Raw genomic sequence first — 20,274 nt, forward strand, 5'->3', positions numbered from 1 at the left:
AAAATATTAATGTACTGGCTCTCCTTCAGATTAATGACCTATTTAGACTACTAGTGTCCAAGAATTGCCTGTTCATATTCATCTTTTTCTTTCTGAGTCCCATGATGATTATTTGATGAATTATATTTTGTATAGCCTCCACATGCATTTTTCTCTTTTGTTCACTTCCTTACCATTTTGCTTCACTTTTTTTTAAACTGCTTCCTTTGTGTCTTTCCCATTCCTTTCTCTTTGTTTTCTCTTTGACTTCCTAGTATTGGCCATTGTGGGCATTGTTGAGCATTTTCAGTGGAAAGAATCAGGAAAGAAAGTGCTAAATCATAGTATAGTTAATATTTGATACCATCAAAGAGAAGTAAGAAATGTTTTTAAAAACACAAATTAGTAGTTTTATATAACTTAATAATAAATTGAACAGATAATTTTTGTAAAAAAAAAAAATTTTAGTTTTTCTTCATGCACAGTTTCATTTAAAGGCATCAGTATTCCTAAGGGTAATTATTTGCCAAAAAAAAAAAAAATTAGGCCACAGTGTGTGACAATAAAGAGTGTTTATAAAGCCCTAATAATAAGAAGAAGTTACCTTTTTCTGCTTATGTTCAGGGAGAACTAGTGTTAGAAAAGAGCCTTCTTCACTGTTGGCAAGGTGCAGTGTATATGCAGTAAATAGAAAATAATTATTATTTCACTCAGTAAGATAAGGGGCTGGAGGGTGGAGAAACTGGCATAAAATGGAATAGTTGTCAGTTGTACTTTATAAATATACAAAAGTTCTTTATAACAGTTTTTGTGGCTTATAATTCTAAAGGTGAATTTAAACCATATATTCTCATTCGTTGAGATTTTTTTCCCTAATATTTAAGTTACCAACTTGGTACCAGTTTGTTTTATTTTAGATGATTGTCTTTTTCCTCTTGCCCTTTTTAAATTAGGGGGACTACAGGCCATTGCAGAATTATTGCAAGTGGACTGTGAAATGTATGGGCTTACTAATGACCACTACAGTATTACACTAAGACGATATGCTGGAATGGCTTTGACAAACTTGACTTTTGGAGATGTAGCCAACAAGGTATGTTTTTATAACATATATTTCTTAAGATAGCTCAGGTATGAGTTAATTTACTTTCATAAAAAACATATTTTACTGATTTTCTTGTCACTCTCCTCGTTAAACGATGACTGATAAAAACCTGTGCTTCACTTTCGCTTGTCTTTACTCATTTGGTTGTCTTAAGCCTAAACAAAGGCAAAGGTATATCTAAAGATGGTACACAGTAGTGAATTTATGTAATTGCATTAAAAACACTGTTCATACGAATATACTTTTAGGGATCATTTCTGTGATCCATTACTAGAGAATTTTGTCTGACTGTGTAGAATTAAAAAATAAAAGATAAAACACTTCCTAGGAATGGGATTTAAAATCGGAAAATTTCTTACGACCAAGGCAAGTGTTACACACACATTGATTCTATCCAAATAAGAGGCTTTACTCTAAAACCTGTTGCTTATCATTTCTCACCACTTATTCACTTTATTTCTCTAGTTTGGCAAAGGAAGAACAGATAGCAAAGAATTAAGATAATATTTGTCTTTTATTTAGGTAAATCTTATGAGCAAAATATCAGGTATGATTAAAACAAAATAATGAAAACTGAATTAGACATTTAATAGCCAGAAATAAAGCTTGGCTTCAAGTTGTCTTGTTGATGATCCTCTGTTCTGTATCTAATTTACAGGCTACGCTATGCTCTATGAAAGGCTGCATGAGAGCACTTGTGGCCCAACTAAAATCTGAAAGTGAAGACTTACAGCAGGTAGTATTTAGAATTTCAACTGTTTTTCTTTTTTCTCTTTTTCTTTGAGGCAGGGTCTCACTCTGTCACCCAGGCTAGAGGGCAGTGGTGCAATCTCAGCTCACTGCAACCTCTGCCTCCAGGGTTCAAGCAATCCTCCCACTTCAGCCTCTCAAGGCTGGGCCTACAGGTGCACACCACCATGCCAAACGAATTTTTGTATTTTTTGTAGAGACAGGGTTTCACCACTCCTAGGCTCAAGCAATCTGCCCACCTTAACATCTCAAAGTGCTGGGATTACAGGCGTGTGCCACCACTCCCAGCTAATATCCTGATTTAGATTGTTGCTCAGTATTTAGTATCTCATGTATAAAAGATAGTTCCATTAACATTAGAAAAAGAAAAATAATTATGTTGTAGTTATACTGTAGGAAATATTTTTGGCAGTGTAGTAGCATTTAGGAGGAATTAAAAAAAAAAAAAAAAAAGCAAGATCTCCCTCTCTTGCCCAGGCTGGAATGCAGTGGTGCAATTATGGCTCATAGTAACCTCAAGCTCCTGGGATCCTCCTGCCTCCGCCTCCCAAGTAGCTAGGACTACTGCAGGTGCATGCCACCATGCCCAGCTAATTTTTAAAATGTTTTTGTAGAGACAGTGTCTCACTGTGTTACCCAGGAAGGTCTTGAGCTCCTGGTCTCAGGAGATCCTCCTGCCTCAGCCTCCCAAAGTGATAGGATTACAGGCATGAGTCACCACAGCTTGCCGGAATTTCTTTCTTAATAGATTTCTGTTCTTACCTCTAGCATTAAAAACAAAAAAGCAACTAGTATGAATGATTTTATGTAAAAATTAATCTAAAATTGATTAATTTGTAGGTTATTGCAAGTGTTTTGCGGAATTTGTCTTGGCGAGCAGATGTAAATAGTAAAAAGACGTTGCGGGAAGTCGGAAGTGTGAAAGCATTGATGGAATGTGCTTTAGAAGTTAAAAAGGTACCTTTGAAAATATTTAGTACTATAATATGAATTTCATGTTTGGCTTTTTTTTTGCTGCCTTCTTCTAGCCATGAGATTCCCTTCTTTTAGCCGTGAGATTCCCTAATTTCTTACCTGTGTATTATTTAGTACTATAATAAGAATTTCATGTTTAGCTTTTTTTGCTGCCTTCTTTCAGCCATGAGATTCCCTAATTTCTTTTATTTTTTTTTTTTTGGAGACGGGATCTCATTCTGTTGCCCAGGCTGGAGTGCGGTGGCCTGATCTCAGCTCACCGCAACTTCCGCCTCCCACATTCAAGTGATTCTTCTCCCTCAGCCTCCTGAGTAGCTGGGATTACAGGCGCACGCCACCACTCCCAGCTAATTGTATTTTTAGTAGAGATGGGGTTTCACCATGTTGGTAAGGCTAGTCTCAAACTACTCCTGACCTTGTGATCCGCCCACCTCAGCCTCCCAAAGTGCTGGGATTACAGGCGCAAGCCACCACGCCTGGCCTAGATTTCCTAATTTCTTACCTGTTTATCTCACCAGTCCATAGTTTTAGAGTACCACAAACTCCTAAAGTACTAAGGTAGAAAAGATTATACAAGGGAATTTAATGTATATCAAGGTTTCTCAGCCTCAGCACTATAGACATTTTTGACCAGATAATTCTTCGTTTTGCTGGGGCTGACCTGTGCATTGTAGATTGTTTAGCAGCATCCCTGGCCTTTGCCAACTGGCTACCAATATACCCTCCCCCTAGTTATGCTAATCAAAATTGCCTCCAGATATTGTCAGATGTCCCTGGGAGGGAGGAAGGACAGTGTCACCACCAGTTAAGAATCACTGGTATAAGTGTTACCTTTGTGCTCTCCAAATCTCAATCCCCTCAAATTTTGATGGTCAACTTATCAAGAGGTGATCAGAGCCAAGGGTGAGGAATCATCAAATAATAATTTGTTTACAGAAGGAAATATCTCCAGGCAGTCCATCTGCTTCAGAAACTAGGCTAAAATTAAAAAGAAAAAAAAAAAGTAAACTTGAAATCTGAGAGGGACCAAGCAAGTTGTCTTAGCTAGTCTAGGTTTCACCCAGCTAGTCCTCCTACACCCACAGCCTACATGTTCTTCAAAACTTTCCTCTTCAGAGAAGGCAAAAGGTTTGTTTTTTGTTAGTTATGCATTTTTGGTAAAGTATTTTATTCTTGGAAAACCCTTGAAAATGTATTAGATAGAAAAGCATTCAGCTAAACTATTAGTTATAAAGATGATATTCAAATATGCTTAGCATCTTCATAAAAATACCTGTAACACTGTTGAATGGATAGAAGACATTTCAGAAAAGAACATGGCCAATAAGCCCTTGAAAAGATACTTAATATCATTAATCATCAGGGAATGCAAATTAAAACTACAATGAGATACCATTACACATATCATATTGGTTAAAATTTCAGAGATTGACCATGCATTTTCAAGGATGTTGAGCAGCTGGAAATCATGTATTCTGCTAGTGGGAGTGTAAAATGGTATAATCACTTTGGAGAACATTTGGCAGTGTTTTTAAGTTAAACACACCTACCACATGACCCAACCATTCCACTTCTAAGTATTCACCCAAGAGGAACAAAAACTTACGCTGTCACGAAGACTTACACACAAATATCCACAATAATTTATTTATGATAGCCAAAAACTAGAAATAACTATGTCTGTCAGCAGGTGAATGGTAAGCATATTGTGGAATATTTCTACAAAGTAATATGACTCGACTGTGAAAAAGAATGACTATTGATACATGCAGTAATCTGTAGTGACAGAAAACAGATTAGTGGTGGCCTGGGGTTGGGAGTGGAAGGGAAGGGGGAGTATTACGAGAGGGTACTAGGAAACTTTTGGGGATGATATAAATGTTTGTTATCTTGATTGGACTGGCGGTTTTATGGGTGTATACATGCATGAAAAATTATCAAATTGTAAACTTGAAATGTGTACAGTTTATTGTTCGTCAATTATATTTCAATAAAGTTCAAAAAAATTAGTGCTTGCACACTTAAGTACTCCTAATAACCCTGTGTAGTTTCAGAAAGATTTAATGTATGTGTGTATTATGAGAATTTACACTGCTGCTAACTGGTTCATGACTTAATTCTCTCTCAAGGACCTAAACTCTTCTATAATTTTTTTTTTTTTTTTTTTTTTTTTTTTTTTTGCTCTGCCACCAGGCTAGAGTGCAGTGGTAGGATCTCAGCTCACTGCAACCTCTGACTCCCTGGTTCAAGTGATTCTCCTCGCTCAGCCTCCCAAGTAGCTGGGATTATAGGACTGCACCACCACGCCCAGCTAGTTTTTGTATTTTTAGTAGAGATGGGGTTTCACCATGTTGGCCAGGATGGTCTACATCTCCTGACCTCGTGATCTTCCTGCCTTGGCCTCCCAAAGTGCTGGGATTACAGGCGGGATATAATGCATGGTCAGTCTTCAAAAAACTAGCCATCAGAAATGTGTAATATCCAGTTCTGATTTGGGCCCAATTCTGATTAACAGTATTAGAATTTATTTATTTTTTCCCTCTTTTTCTACATTTAGTGCAGCAGTCATGAACATTCTTTTTCTGTTTTTCATTCAACATCAGTTCCATCTCAACTTCAGCTACTAATGAGCAAGAGAATCAGAACTACCTTCTAGCTCTCTGCGTGTTCTGCATCACTTTAACTCACTCAGAGCTCTTACTCTAGAGCCTTTCCTTTACCAGCACTCTGTGCTCCGTTCACTTAAAGCTGTTGGTCCCTTACTCTTGTCTTGTACATCTTCTCTACTGGATCCTTCTTTTTTATGTTTCAGCTCTCTAGAAGAAGCCCAATATTTTGAAAACAAAAATTTTCTGTGGCTTCTTCTGTTACAGTGTTTCTCTTTTCCAGTAACAACCAAACCCCTGAACAAGTCACTTGCTTCATTTCTAAACTGGCTGTACTATCTTGAATTCCTCCTAATTTTGCTTCTGATACAACCTTTCTCCTTGATCACAGAGTCTAGATTTGTAGATTTAAGTTTTTCTATTCTACCTTCACCTGTATTTTTTACTTTTTGGTCACTCACTTTTGCTGTTACTACTTATATTAATAATCTCTAATTTATTTTGTGTCTTCTAATTCGAACTATAAAAACATTTTTGAAACAAAACCCCTGGCCCTTGACTTGTAGCCCCACAGAGAGGAACTTTTGTATTTTTCTACCTTCAGCGCTCAACTCTGGGCCAGTTGCAGCTTAATTCAGTCCTTTAAATTCTTGCCTTTTTTGTTCTCGGGATACTTGGAGTGCCCCACCTTTATCTCAGTCACATGTAATTAAAATTGGGCACATCTTGATTGATGTGAGAAGGATAAAAGCACTTCTTGCATAAAAGCACTTTCTATCTGCCTCCTACCACTTATCTGACAAATTATGTCTAAACCTGCTCCTAGATTGTTTTGTTCACTTAATTTTTTGATGAAGAGAATAAAGTAGCTCACTATTTATTGGGTTAGACCCAAAATGTTTGCTGTGACATTCAAGGCCTGGCTTTTGTCTCTCTGAACTTATTTTTCACTGTTCCCCATCATGGACTGTGATCTCCTTTGCGTCTTCTTTCTGGGTCTTCAGTGCTCTGGCATTGATTCCCACTTCCCTGCCTTTCCTCATTCTACTTCCCCTGCCAGCAGCAACTGGCTTCTCATCTCTCTGAATGTACAGGTCTTATCCTCCTAAACAGCTGTTCTCCTCCATGAAATATTTGATTGATTTGATTAAATTCAGGCTGTAATAATTTTTCCTTTGGAGCATTTGTTTCATGTATGGTTTTGTATCTTTTTTTCCCCCAAAGCAAATTGCTAGCATCTTCAATCACAGGTATCAGTTTGCTATGTTTGTATCCTCTGGAGTGCCTCTCATTTGCAGTAGGCACAGAGTGGATTTCTAATTAATGTTTGTTTCCTGATGGATATATAGTAAGAAGACAGATTGACATCACCATCATGGCAAGTTTTGGGTTTGGGGGGTTTTTTTTGGGTTTTTTTTGTTTGTTTGTTTGTTTTGGTTGTGGTTTTGCTTTTGCTTTTTTGAGACAAGGCCACACAGCCTTGACCCCCTGGGCTCAAGCTATCCTCCCACCTCAGACTCTCAAGTAGCTGGATCTGTAGGTGTGCACCACCATGCCTGGCTGATTTTTTTTTTTTTTTTTTGAGACCGAGTCTTCCTCTGTCACCCAGGCTGGAGTATAGTTGCGCAATCTCAGCTCACTGCAACCTCTGCCTCCCTGATTCAAGCAATTCCCCTGCCTCACCCTCCCAGGTAGCTAGGATTACAGGCACCCACCGCCACACCTGGCTAATTTTTTGTATTTTAGCAGAGATGGGGTTTCACCATGTTGGTCAGGATGGTCTTGATCTCCTGACCTCGTGATCCGCCCACCTTGGCCTCCCAGAGTACTGGGATTACAGGCATGAGCCATTGCGCCTGGCCGCCTGGCTACTTTTTATATTTTTTGTAGAGATTGGGTATTACCATGTTGCCCAGGCTGGTTTTTAACTCCTAGGCTTAAGCGACCCTCCCACCTCAGCCTCCCAAAGTGCTGGGCCTGAAGGCATGAGCCACCGCACCCAGCACGTGGCAAGTTTTGACCAAATACCTTTAATTGTGTATCAGAGTGTTTCTGTGGCAATTACACTTGGACAGTTGACTTTGATAATCGTATGTTAGGGAGTTCCAGGTTTTCGTAATTTGTTATGTGGGGAATTTTAAGAAATTATAGATTTTCTAGTACCCTTTATTGGTTTTATAAATTACATTGTTAATTTTGAAGCAACCACATATATATAATGCTTTTTATATAAACAGAATATTGTATATATGACACTGCAACTTGCTCTTGTCGTGTAATAATACTTCTAAGATATCTTTCCATATCTATGCATGGTTTACAGAATTTTTAAAATCTGCTTTTTTTGAGACAGGGTCTCACTCTGTCAACCAGGCTTGAGTGCAGTGGCACGATCATGGCTTACTGCAGCCTTGACCTCCCAGGCTCAAGTGATGCTCCCAAGTAGCTGTGACTACAGGCACGTGTCATCATACCCAGCTACTTTTTTTTGTATTTTTTGTACAGACAGGATTTCACCATGTTGCCCAGGCTAGTCTCAAACTCCTAAACTCCCAGTCACACCAGTCAGCCTTCCAAAGTGCTGGGATTACAGGCAATGAGCCACCATGCCCGGCCTTTTTTGTTTTTTTTGTTTTTGTTTTTTTGAGACAAGAGTTTCACTCTGTCACCCAGGCTGGAGTGCAATGGTGTAATCTCGGCTCACTGCAACCTTTGCCTCCCAGGTTCAAGCGATTCTCCCATGTCAGCCTGCCAAGTAGCTGGGATTACAGGCACCCGCCATCATGCCCAGCTAATTTTTTTTTTTTTTTGTATTTTTGTAGAGACGGGGTTTTACCACGTTGGCGAGGCTGGTTTTGAACTCCTGACCTCAGATGATCCACCCGTCAGCCTCCCAAAGTGCTGGGATTACAGGCATGAGCCACTGTGCCCTGCCACATGCTGGGCCTTAATCCACTTCCTATTCACATTTTTTTTCTTTATTTCAAGCAACCCCAGCCTGAGAATAACCTACATTCTATTCTGAAAATGTTTTCTTTTCATAATGCACATCAGTTGTGCTTCATATTCTAAGATGTGTGTACTATCTAAACACTTAGAATAAAGTTTATAAAAGTCATTAGGTAAATATTGTGTTCTGCTTGTTTTATAGAGATATCACTGATATAAATACTATTTGTTATTTTATGAACATTTTTCTAAATGGAAAGTTATTAATTTACCAGTGAGGGGCAGGCAATAGGATAGATTAAAAAATAGCTTGTATTCAATATCAGTAACATAGAAGTTAATGAGAGACAAATTCCAACTCCCATATTCTGTTTCTTACTAGGAATCAACCCTCAAAAGCGTATTGAGTGCCTTATGGAATTTGTCAGCACATTGCACTGAGAATAAAGCTGATATATGTGCTGTAGATGGTGCACTTGCATTTTTGGTTGGCACTCTTACTTACCGGAGCCAGACAAACACTTTAGCCATTATTGAAAGTGGAGGTGGGATATTACGGAATGTGTCCAGCTTGATAGCTACAAATGAGGACCACAGGTATATATAGAGTTTTATATTACTTTTAAAGTACAGAATTCATACTCTCAAAAAGACCTAATTGTAAGCAATGTTTTACATAATCATGAAAGTTTTAAGCCAAAATATATTTATTATTGTGAAAAGATAACTACTAACTCTTAGTTTAACTCATTAGTGTACTTAATGTAATAACAGTTTATAGTATTATAAAGGAGACTAAATTAAGCAAATGATAGTTGAGAGGTGTAGCCCATATGTGGAGGAAAAAATAGTCACAAATATTGGAACAAAATAACCCATTTCTATTAGTATAAAAGAATGTGAAAACAAAATTTAAAACAAGACAAAAACTATGAGCATGATCCAGAGAATATAAAGGTTCACATTTTTCTAATGATGTCTTAGTATCAATAATAATAATTTTTTTTTTTTTTTTTTTTTTTGAGATGGGGTCTCACTCTGTCGCCCAGGCTGGAGGGCAGTGTTGCAATCTTGGCTCGCTGCAACCCCCACCTCCTGGGTTCAAGTGATTCTCCCACCTCAGCTTCCCAACTAGCTGGGACTACAGATGCACGCCACCACACCCAGCTAGTTTTTCTATTTTTTGGTAGAGATGAGGTTTCACCACATCGTCCTGCTGTTCTTGAACTCCTGGCCTCCAGTGACCCACCCGTCTCAGCCTCCCTAAGTGCTGGGATTACAGGCGTGAGCCACTGCGCCCAGCCAGTAAATAATATTATTTAGCTAACAGCCATTCATCCAATCTGCTAGAGTTGCAAAACCTAAAAGAGTGCCTCAGATACAGGGCACACATTTTCAGAACTCAGATTCTGTATTATGTCTACAAAAATACAACTGTCTTTTTTTTTTCTTTCTTTCTTTTTTTTTGAGATGAAGTCTCGCTCTGTTGCCTAGGGTAGAGTGCAGTGGCACATTCTCTTCTCACTGCAACGTCTGCCTTTGGAGTTCAAGTGATTCTCCTGCCTCAGCCTCCCGAGTAGCTGGATTACAGGTAGCCCCCACCATGCCTGGCAAATTTTTAGTAGAGATGGGGCTTCACCATGTTGGTCAGGCTGGCCTTGAACTCCTGACCTTAGGTGATCCACCCGCCTCAGCCTCCCAAAGTGCTGGGATTATAGGCATGGGCTACCGCGCCTGGCCAAAAATACGGTTTTTTTTATAGCTTATTCATTTTTTAAGTCTGTGATGCAGAAACTACAAGCCTAGTCTCCCTTTCTGCTATGCAGAGAAGATTTCTTAAGTCCTGTAACTACTGGACGGCTAAGAGAAGACCACTATGTTAAAGCTTATTGTGTACCCTTGCCAGTCCATTTTAAAGCCCACTAAAGCTGAATATGCTGTCATTAATCTTCAGTTTGCCTGCATTAAACAAGCTGTTGCTCTTTCACGTCCAGAGTTCATTATGCTGATCCTCACGCCTTGTTTTTATATGCCTTAAATGTTTTGAAAGCTTTAATTTACTTTATTTTTAAAAAATAATAAGCACACAGTCTGCCAAAGAGCACTTTTTCTTTTCTTTTCTTTTTTTCTTTTTTTTTCTTTTTTTTTTTTTTTGAGATGGAGTCTCACTCTGTTGTCCAGGCTGGAGTGCAATGGTGTGATCTCGGCTCACTGCAACCTCCGCCTCCCAAGTGATTCTCCTGGCTCAGCCTCCTGAGTAGCTGGGACTATAGGCATGCACCACCACACCCAGCTAATTTTTGTATTTTTAGTAGAGACAGGGTTTCACCATGTTGGCCAGGCTGGCCTCGATCTCCTAACCTCAGGTGATCCGCCCTCAGCCTCCCAAAGTGCTGGGAAGCATGAGCCACCATGTCCGGCCAAGAGCACTTGTAAGAGGGATGGCAGTATCACACAATCAAGCCAAAAAATACAGAGATTACTCTGAAAAGTAAGTGTGCTAGTCTAAGAGCTTATAATGTGCACTGACTGCAGAAAGATCTTTAATCAATTCTATCTACCTCTTCCAAGATATATCAATATCAGAGTGGCACCCAACCATAGATTAAATTACCACAAAATTCCTATTCAACATAGGATTTCATGATATATTGATAGTCTTTAAATTGGGAAACTGTTATATGAATAGAGTAAATGCACATGCCCCACCCCCTGCAAATGTTTTAAGCTATTGGGACAGAATAGGAAATGTAGAATTGACAAAAAATAACACCTTTACTTTTTTTAGTGTGACAGATTAGTACTTTAAAACAGTAAACATTACATGAAATAAAGAACAGAAGGAGATGTGGAATACTTGGAATTTATAGGATAATTGGTATAATCATATTATGCCTATTGTTTTCTATCCTTTTATTTGTTGTTACTGGATACACATTTTGACCTTAATTTTATGATCTCTTGATTTTATTTCAGGCAAATTCTAAGAGAGAACAACTGTCTACAGACTTTATTACAACACCTAAAATCTCATAGTTTGACAATAGTCAGTAATGCTTGTGGAACTTTGTGGAATCTCTCAGCAAGAAATCCTAAAGACCAGGAAGCATTATGGGACATGGGGGCAGTTAGCATGCTCAAGAACCTCATTCATTCAAAGCACAAAATGATTGCTATGGGAAGTGCTGCAGCTTTAAGGAATCTCATGGCAAATAGGCCTGCGAAGTACAAAGATGCCAATATTATGTCTCCTGGCTCAAGCTTGCCATCTCTTCATGTTAGGAAACAAAAAGCCCTAGAAGCAGAATTAGATGCTCAGCATTTGTCAGAAACTTTTGACAATATAGACAATTTAAGTCCCAAGGCATCTCATCGTAGTAAGCAAAGACACAAGCAAAGTCTCTATGGTGATTATGTTTTTGACACCAATCGACATGATGATAATAGGTCAGATAATTTTAATGCTGGCAACATGACTGTCCTTTCACCATATTTGAATACTACAGTGTTACCCAGCTCCTCTTCATCAAGAGGAAGCTTAGATAGTTCTCGTTCTGAAAAAGATAGAAGTTTGGAGAGAGAACGAGGAATTGGTCTAGGCAACTACCATCCAGCAACAGAAAATCCAGGAACCTCTTCAAAGCGAGGTTTGCAGATCTCCACCACTGCAGCCCAGATTGCCAAAGTCATGGAAGAAGTGTCAGCCATTCATACCTCTCAGGAAGACAGAAGTTCTGGGTCTACCACTGAATTACATTGTGTGACAGATGAGAGAAATGCACTTAGAAGAAGCTCTGCTGCCCATGCACATTCAAACACTTACAATTTCACTAAGTCAGAAAATTCAAATAGGACATGTTCTATGCCTTATGCCAAATTAGAATACAAGAGATCTTCGAATGATAGTTTAAATAGTGTCAGTAGTAGTGATGGTTATGGTAAAAGAGGTCAAATGAAACCCTCAATTGAATCCTATTCTGAAGATGATGAAAGTAAGTTTTGCAGTTATGGTCAATACCCAGCCGACCTAGCCCATAAAATACATAGTGCAAATCATATGGATGATAATGATGGAGAACTAGATACACCAATAAATTATAGTCTTAAATATTCAGATGAGCAGTTGAACTCTGGAAGGCAAAGTCCTTCACAGAATGAAAGATGGGCAAGACCCAAACACATAATAGAAGATGAAATAAAACAAAGTGAGCAAAGACAATCAAGGAGTCAAAGTACAACTTACCCTGTTTATACTGAGAGCACTGATGATAAACACCTCAAGTTCCAACCACATTTTGGACAGCAGGAATGTGTTTCTCCATACAGGTCACGGGGAGCCAACGGTTCAGAAACAAATCGAGTGGGTTCTAATCATGGAATTAATCAAAATGTAAGCCAGTCTTTGTGTCAAGAAGATGTCTATGAAGATGATAAGCCTACCAACTATAGTGAACGTTACTCTGAAGAAGAACAGCATGAAGAAGAAGAGAGACCAACAAATTATAGCATAAAATACAATGAAGAGAAACATCATGTGGATCAGCCTATTGATTATAGTTTAAAATATGCCACAGATATTCCTTCGTCACAGAAACAGTCATTTTCATTCTCAAAGAGTTCATCTGGACAAAGCACTAAAACTGAACATATCTCTTCAAGCAGTGAGAATACGTCCACACCTTCATCTAATGCCAAGAGGCAGAATCAGCTCCATCCAAGTTCTGCACAGAGTAGAAGTGGTCAGACTCAAAAGGCTGCCACTTGCAAAGTTTCTTCTATTAACCAAGAAACAATACAGACTTATTGTGTAGAAGATACTCCAATATGTTTTTCAAGATGTAGTTCATTATCATCTTTGTCATCAGCTGAAGATGAAATAGGATGTGATCAGACGACACAGGAAGCAGATTCTGCTAATACCCTGCAAATAGCAGAAATAAAAGACAAGATTGGAACTAGGTCAACTGAAGACCCTGTAAGCGAAGTTCCAGCAGTGTCGCAGCACACTAGAACCAAATCCAGCAGACTGCAGGGTTCTAGTTTATCTTCAGAATCAACTAGGCACAAAGCTGTTGAATTTTCTTCAGGAGCAAAATCTCCCTCCAAAAGTGGTGCTCAGACACCCAAAAGTCCACCTGAACACTATGTTCAGGAGACTCCACTTATGTTTAGCAGATGTACTTCCGTCAGTTCACTTGATAGTTTTGAGAGTCGTTCGATTGCCAGCTCCGTTCAGAGTGAACCATGCAGTGGAATGGTAAGTGGCATTATAAGCCCCAGTGATCTTCCAGATAGCCCTGGACAAACCATGCCACCAAGCAGAAGTAAAACCCCTCCACCACCACCTCAAACAGCTCAAACCACGCGAGAAACACCTAAAAATAAAACACCTACTGCCGAAAAGAGAGAGAGTGGACCTAAGCAAGCTGCCGTAAATGCTGCAATTCAGAGGGTCCAGGTTCTTCCAGATACTGATACTTTATTACACTTTGCCACAGAAAGTACTCCAGATGGATTTTCTTGTTCATCTAGCCTGAGTGCTCTGAGCCTCGATGAGCCATTTATACAGAAAGATGTGGAATTAAGAATAATGCCTCCAGTTCAGGAAAATGACAATGGGAATGAAACAGAATCAGAGCAACCTAATGAATCAAATGAAAACCAAGAGAAAGAGGCAGAAAAAACTATTGATTCTGAAAAGGACCTTTTAGATGATTCAGATGATGATGATATTGAAATACTAGAAGAATGTATTATTTCTGCCATGCCAACAAAGTCATCACGTAAAGCAAAAAAGCCAGCCCAGACTGCTTCAAAATTACCTCCACCTGTGGCAAGGAAACCAAGTCAGCTGCCTGTGTACAAACTTCTACCATCACAAAACAGGTTGCAACCCCAAAAGCATGTTAGTTTTACACCGGGAGATGATATGCCACGAGTGTATTGTGTAGAAGGGACACCTATAAACTTTTCCACAGCTACATCTCTAAGTGATCTAACAATAGAATCCCCTCCAAATGAGTTAGCTGCTGGAGAAGGAGTTAGAGCAGGGGCACAGTCAGGTGAATTTGAAAAACGAGATACCATTCCTACAGAAGGCAGAAGTACAGATGAGGCTCAAGGAGGAAAAACCTCATCTGTAACCATACCTGAATTGGATGACAATAAAGCAGAGGAAGGTGATATTCTTGCAGAATGCATTAATTCTGCTATGCCCAAAGGGAAAAGTCACAAGCCTTTCCGTGTGAAAAAGATAATGGACCAGGTCCAGCAAGCATCTGTGTCCTCTTCTGCAACCAACAAAAATCAGTTAGATGGTAAGAAAAAGAAACCAACTTCACCAGTAAAACCTATACCACAAAATACTGAATATCGGACACGTATAAGAAAAAATGCAGACTCAAAAAATAATTTAAATGCCGAGAGAGTTTTCTCAGACAACAAAGATTCAAAGAAACAGAATTTGAAAAATAATTCCAAGGAGTTCAACGATAAGCTCCCAAATAATGAAGATAGAGTCAGAGGAAGTTTCGCTTTTGATTCACCTCATCATTACACACCTATTGAAGGAACTCCTTACTGTTTTTCACGAAATGATTCTTTGAGTTCTCTAGATTTTGATGATGATGATGTTGACCTTTCCAGGGAAAAGGCTGAATTAAGAAAGGCGAAAGAAAATAAGGAATCAGAAGCTAAAGTTACCAGCCACACAGAACTAACCTCCAACCAACAATCAGCTAGTAAGACACAAGCTATTGCAAAGCATCAAATAAATCGAGGTCAGCTTAAACCCATACTGCAGAAGCAATCCACTTTTCCCCGGTCATCCAAAGACATACCAGACAGAGGGGCAGCAACTGATGAAAAATTACAGAATTTTGCTGTTGAAAATACTCCAGTTTGCTTTTCTCATAATTCCTCTCTGAGTTCTCTCAGTGACATTGACCAAGAAAACAACAACAATAAAGAAAATGAACCTATCAAAGAGACTGAGCCCCCTGATTCACAGGGAGAACCAAGTAAACCTCAAGCATCAGGCTATGCTCCAAAATCGTTTCATGTTGAAGATACCCCAGTTTGTTTTTCAAGAAACAGTTCTCTCAGTTCTCTTAGTATTGACTCTGAAGATGACCTGTTGCAGGAATGTATAAGCTCCGCAATGCCGAAAAAGAAAAAGCCTTCAAGACTTAAGGGTGATAATGAAAAACATAGTCCCAGAAATATGGGTGGCATATTAGCTGAAGATCTGACACTGGATTTGAAAGATATACAGAGACCAGATTCAGAACATGGTTTATCCCCTGATTCAGAAAATTTTGATTGGAAAGCTATTCAGGAAGGTGCAAATTCCATAGTAAGTAGTTTACATCAGGCTGCTGCTGCTGCATGTTTATCTAGACAAGCTTCGTCTGATTCAGATTCCATCCTTTCCCTGAAATCAGGAATCTCTCTGGGATCACCATTTCATCTTACACCTGATCAAGAAGAAAAACCCTTTACAAGTAATAAAGGCCCACGAATTCTAAAACCAGGGGAGAAAAGTACATTGGAAACCAAAAAGATAGAATCTGAAAGTAAAGGAATCAAAGGAGGAAAAAAAGTTTATAAAAGTTTGATTACTGGAAAAGTTCGATCTAATTCAGAAATTTCAGGCCAAATGAAGCAGCCCCTTCAAGCAAACATGCCTTCAATCTCTCGAGGCAGGACAATGATTCATATTCCAGGAGTTCGAAATAGCTCCTCAAGTACAAGTCCTGTTTCTAAAAAAGGCCCACCCCTTAAGACTCCAGCCTCCAAAAGCCCTAGTGAAGGTCAAACGGCCACCACTTCTCCTAGAGGAGCCAAGCCATCTGTGAAATCAGAATTAAGCCCTGTTGCCAGGCAGACATCTCAAATAGGTGGGTCAAGTAAAGCACCTTCTAGATCAGGATCTAGAGATTCAACCCCTTCAAGACCTGCCCAGCAACCATTAAGTAGACCTATACAGTCTCCTGGCCGAAACTCAATTTCCCCTGGTAGAAATGGAATAAGTCCTCCTAACAAATTATCTCAGCTTCCAAGGACATCATCTCCTAGTACTGCTTCAACTAAGTCCTCAGGTTCTGGAAAAATGTCGTATACATCTCCAGGCAGACAGATGAGCCAACAGAACCTTAGCAAACAAACAGGTTTATCCAAGAACGCCAGTAGTATTCCAAGAAGTGAGTCTGCCTCCAAAGGACTAAATCAGGTGAATAATGGTAATGGAGCCAATAAAAAGATAGAACTTTCTAGAATGTCTTCAACTAAATCAAGTGGAAGTGAATCTGATAGATCAGAAAGACCTGTATTAGTACGCCAGTCAACTTTCATCAAAGAAGCTCCAAGCCCAACCTTAAGAAGAAAATTGGAGGAATCTGCTTCATTTGAATCTCTTTCTCCATCGTCTAGACCGGCTTCTCCCACTAGGTCCCAGGCACAAACTCCAGTTTTAAGTCCTTCCCTTCCTGATATGTCTCTATCCACACATTCATCTGTTCAGGCTGGTGGATGGCGAAAACTACCCCCTAATCTCAGTCCCACTATAGAGTACAATGATGGAAGACCAGCAAAGCGCCATGATATTGCACGGTCTCATTCTGAAAGTCCTTCTAGACTTCCGATCAATAGGTCAGGAACCTGGAAACGTGAGCACAGCAAACATTCATCATCCCTTCCTCGAGTAAGCACTTGGAGAAGAACTGGAAGTTCATCTTCAATTCTTTCTGCTTCATCAGAATCCAGTGAAAAAGCAAAAAGTGAGGATGAAAAACATGTGAACTCTATTTCAGGAACCAAACAAAGTAAAGAAAACCAAGTATCTGCAAAAGGAACATGGAGAAAAATAAAAGAAAATGAAATTTCTCCCACAAATAGTACTTCTCAGACCGTTTCCTCAGGTGCTACAAATGGTGCTGAATCAAAGACTCTAATTTATCAAATGGCACCTGCTGTTTCTAAAACAGAAGATGTTTGGGTAAGAATTGAGGACTGTCCCATTAACAATCCTAGATCTGGAAGATCTCCCACAGGTAATACTCCCCCGGTGATTGACAGTGTTTCAGAAAAGGGAACTCCAAACAAAGATTCAAAAGATAATCAGGCAAAACAAAATGTGGGTAATGGCAGTGTTCCCATGCGTACCATGGGTTTGGAAAATCGCCTGAACTCCTTTATTCAGGTAGATGCCCCTGACCAGAAAGGAACTGAGACAAAACCAGGACAAAATAATCCTGTCCCTGTATCAGAGACTAATGAAAGTTCTATAGTGGAGCGTACCCCATTCAGTTCTAGCAGCTCAAGCAAACACAGTTCACCTAGTGGGACTGTTGCTGCCAGAGTGACTCCTTTTAATTACAACCCAAGCCCTAGGAAAAGCAGCGCAGATAGCACTTCAGCTCGGCCATCTCAGATCCCAACTCCAGTGAATAACAACACAAAGAAGCGAGATTCAAAAACTGACAGCACAGAATCCAGTGGAACCCAAAGTCCTAAGCGTCATTCTGGGTCTTACCTTGTGACATCCGTTTAAAAGAGCGGAAGAATGAAACTAAGAAAATTATATGTTAATTACAACTACTATATAGACATTTTGTTTCAAATGAAACTTAAAAGACTGAAAAATTTTGTAAATAGGTTTGATTCTTGTTAGAGGGTTTTTGTTCTGGAAGCCATATTTGATAGTATACTTTGTCTTCACTGGTCTTATTTTGGGAGGCACTCTTGATGGTTAGGAAAAAAATAGTAAAGCCAAGTATGTTTGTACAGTATGTTTTACATGTATTTAAGTAGCATCCCATCCCAACTTCCTTTAATTATTGCTTGTCTAAAAATAACACTACAGATAGGAAATATGATATATTGCTGTTAATCATTTCTAGATTATAAACTGACTAAACTTACATCAGGGAAAAATTGGTATTTATGCAAAAAAAGAAAATGTTTTTGTCCTTGTGAGTCCATCTAACATCATAATTAATCATGTGGCTGTGAAATTCACAGTAATATGGTTCCCGATGAACAAGTTTACCCAGCCTGCTTTGCTTTACTGCATGAATGAAACTGATGGTTCAATTTCAGAAGTAATGATTAACAGTTATGTGGTCACATGATGTGCATAGAGATAGCTACAGTGTAATTTACACTATTTTGTGCTCAAAACAAAACAAAATCTGTGTAACTGTAAAACATTGAATGAAACTATTTTACCTGAACTAGATTTTATCTGAAAGTAGGTAGAATTTTTGCTATGCTGTAATTTGTTGTATATTCTGGTATTTGAGGTGAGATGGCTGCTCTTTTATTAATGAGACATGAATTGTGTCTCAACAGAAACTAAATGAACATTTCAGAATAAATTATTGCTGTATGTAAACTATTACTGAAATTGGTATTTGTTTGAAGGGTCTTGTTTCACACTTGTATTAATAATTGTTTAAAAGGCCTCTTTTAAAAGCTTATATACTTTTTTTCTTCAGATTCTATGCATTAAGAGTAAAATTCCTCTTACTGTAATAAAAACAATTGAAGAAGACTATTGCCACTTAACCATTCCATGTGTTGGCACTTAGCCATTCCTGAAATTTCTTTTATGTGATTAGCTCATCTTGATTTTTAATATTTTTCCACTTAAACTTTTTTTTCTTACTCCACTGGAGCTCAGTAAAAATAAATTCATATAATAGCAATGTAAACAGCCTAGTATAGACTAAGCATTAAACATAATAGGCCCACATAATTTCCTTTTTCTTAATATTATAGAATTCTGTAGTTGAAATTGATTATTCTTAGACATTGTAGTCTCTTCGAAGCTTTACAATGTTACTGTCTTGCCCGTTCATCTTGTTGCAACTGGGTCTGACATGAACACTTTATCACCCTGTATGTTAGGGCAAAATTTCAGCAGTGAAGTACAATCAGCTGTTTGCCATGTTCAGGAAATACAAATCACATGGAACTTCAAAGGTAGGTTTAATACCATTAGGATATTCAGAAGTATGTTTTAAAATCCCTGCCTGTTAAGGAAACTTTGTTTTTGGTGGGTACAGTTCTGGGGTACATGTTAAGTGCCCCCTTATACAATGGAGGGCAGTCCTTCCTGAAGGAAAATAAACTGACACTTATTAACTAAGATAATTTACTTAATATATCTTCCTTGGTTTGTTCTAAAAGATCAAAGGGTGACTGTGATGATACATGCACACATATTTGTTGAATAAATGAAAATTTATTTTTAGTGATATTCATACACTATTTGGGGAGGGAAAACCTTTTTAAGCATTGTGGGGCACTCAGGAGATAAAAAAGGAGTAAACACACCTACCTGGTGCCTTGAAAATCACATTAAGTAGTTAATTATCTACCCCTTACCTGTGTTTATAACTTCCAGGTAATGAGAATGATTTTTTTAAAGCCAAAATGCCAGTAAATAAAGTGCTATGACTTGAGCTAAGGTATTTGACTCCAATGCCTGTACTGTGTCTACTGCACCACTTTGTAAACACTTCAATTTACTATCTTTGAAATGACTGACATTTACATTTTTGCCAAATGTTATCTGAAATTGTCTATGAATACAATCTATTTCTGTTGTTTTCCAAGGCTTCCATAAACAATGGAGATACATGCATATAGGTCATATTGGTTTCCTTTCATTTTCTGACTTTCTATTTCTAACTTTCTGAATTATTGCTTGCCAGTTTTTGCAAACCACTTCAAGTACTTCTATGGAAAGAGATGGGATGTTAGTCATTAGAAAAAATTGCCTTTTAATTCAAATAAGGAAGAAAATATAAATGCTGAAAATGAAGAGTTCATTCCACATGCCAGAAAAGTGGAATTTTTGTAGGCAACACTGGGAGAAGGGCCAGTCTACACTACCCATTGAAGTAA

At 38.5% G+C, this 20,274-nt stretch overlaps 1 protein-coding gene across 6 annotated transcripts in view; it reads left to right on the forward strand.

Moving 5' to 3' along the window:
• Nucleotides 1–20,011, forward strand: part of APC (APC regulator of WNT signaling pathway) — a 142,657-nt gene extending 122,646 nt beyond the window's left edge. For 4 of the 6 annotated variants that reach the window (XM_023212277.2, XM_023212276.2, XM_023212278.2 and 1 more), the window contains 5 exons: nucleotides 933–1,072; nucleotides 1,743–1,820; nucleotides 2,675–2,791; nucleotides 8,747–8,961; nucleotides 11,341–20,011. In XM_023212277.2, coding sequence (XP_023068045.1) covers nucleotides 933–1,072; nucleotides 1,743–1,820; nucleotides 2,675–2,791; nucleotides 8,747–8,961; nucleotides 11,341–17,914 — 7,124 coding nt within the window. In that variant the 3' untranslated portion in view covers nucleotides 17,915–20,011. The remainder of the gene's footprint in view (nucleotides 1–932; nucleotides 1,073–1,742; nucleotides 1,821–2,674; nucleotides 2,792–8,746; nucleotides 8,962–11,340) is intronic. The other 2 variants (XM_023212273.1, XM_023212274.1) reach the window with 1 other exon arrangement.
• The last annotated feature ends 263 nt before the right edge of the window (nucleotides 20,012–20,274 follow it).

The sequence above is a fragment of the Piliocolobus tephrosceles genome, chromosome 4, assembly GCF_002776525.5.
Source record: "Piliocolobus tephrosceles isolate RC106 chromosome 4, ASM277652v3, whole genome shotgun sequence".
Lineage (NCBI taxonomy): Eukaryota > Metazoa > Chordata > Mammalia > Primates > Cercopithecidae > Piliocolobus > Piliocolobus tephrosceles.